The sequence below is a fragment of the Chaetura pelagica genome, unplaced genomic scaffold (assembly GCF_000747805.2).
Source record: "Chaetura pelagica isolate M959 unplaced genomic scaffold, ChaPel_1.0 scaffold1347, whole genome shotgun sequence".
NCBI classification, from domain to species: domain Eukaryota; kingdom Metazoa; phylum Chordata; class Aves; order Apodiformes; family Apodidae; genus Chaetura; species Chaetura pelagica.
The window spans coordinates 10-948 of record NW_009953949.1 but is presented as its reverse complement, the minus strand read 5'-3'; the positions used below and the strand labels follow the sequence as shown (position 1 = coordinate 948).

Here is a 939-nt window from a genome sequence, read left to right as displayed (position 1 = left end):
GGACCCCCCCGGGGGGGCTCTCAGCATCTGACTCCTCCTCTGCCTCCCCCGCGTCCTCGCTCTGCTTGGGGACAGCAGGTGACACCAAGGGGACATCACAGGGACAAGGAGAGCAGGGCCAGGGGGGGAGAGGGAGACATGGGGGGGCTGGGGGGGGGAAGTGTTGGGATGGGGTGACCAGGCTGGATGGCACTGCCTGGGGACACTAGGGGACAGGATGGGACACTGGGGGACAGGAGGGGACCCAGGTGTCCAAGTGCCACACCTTGGGGACAATGAGGGACAGGAGCAGGGACCCAGGCATCCGGGTGCCACTGCTTGGGGACACTGGGGTCATGAGGGGACACTGGGGGACAGGAGGGGGCACCCAGGCATCCAGGTGGCACTGTCTGGGGAAACTGGGGGACAGGAGGGGGGACCCAGGCATCTGGGTGCCACCCCTTGGGCACACTGGGGGACAGGAGGGGGGACCCAGGTGTCTGGGCATCCCCTCCACCCCCCAGGGGGGACCCAGGCATCCGGGTCGTACCGAGCTGCTCTTCTTGCGCTTCCCTCCCAGTACTCCCAGTTTGATCTTCAGCGGCGCCATCTTCCTCCCCCCCTTCATCTTCCTCTTCAGCTCTGGCACCCGGGGGCTCTTGCTGCGCTTCTTGTGCCCGGGGCCTGCAGGGGGGGACCCAGGTGTTCAGGGGGGGACCCAGGGGTTCGGGGTGGACACCCAGGCATCCAAAGGGGCGGGCCTCCGGGGGAGGACCCAGCCGTTCTGGGGAGAACCCAGGCATTCAGGGGAGAACCCAGGCGTTCGGGGGAGAACCCAGGCGTCTGGGGGAGAACCCAGGCATCCGAGGGGGAAACCCAGGTGTCTTGGGGGGGACACCCAGGCATCCAGGGGGAGGAACCCACGCATCCAAAGAAGGGATTCAGGAGTTTTGGGGTGGA

General features: G+C 67.2%; 1 protein-coding gene across 1 annotated transcript in view; it reads right to left on the bottom strand.

Moving 5' to 3' along the window:
• LOC104392413 (chromodomain-helicase-DNA-binding protein 3-like) overlaps window positions 1–663 on the bottom strand; it is a gene marked incomplete at both ends in the record, with an annotated part of 29,937 nt that extends 29,274 nt beyond the window's left edge. The window contains 2 exon segments of the mRNA XM_010001808.1: window positions 266–346; window positions 530–663. Of these exon segments, the coding sequence (XP_010000110.1) occupies window positions 266–346; window positions 530–663 (215 nt within the window).
• Window positions 664–939: the final 276 nt, after the last annotated feature.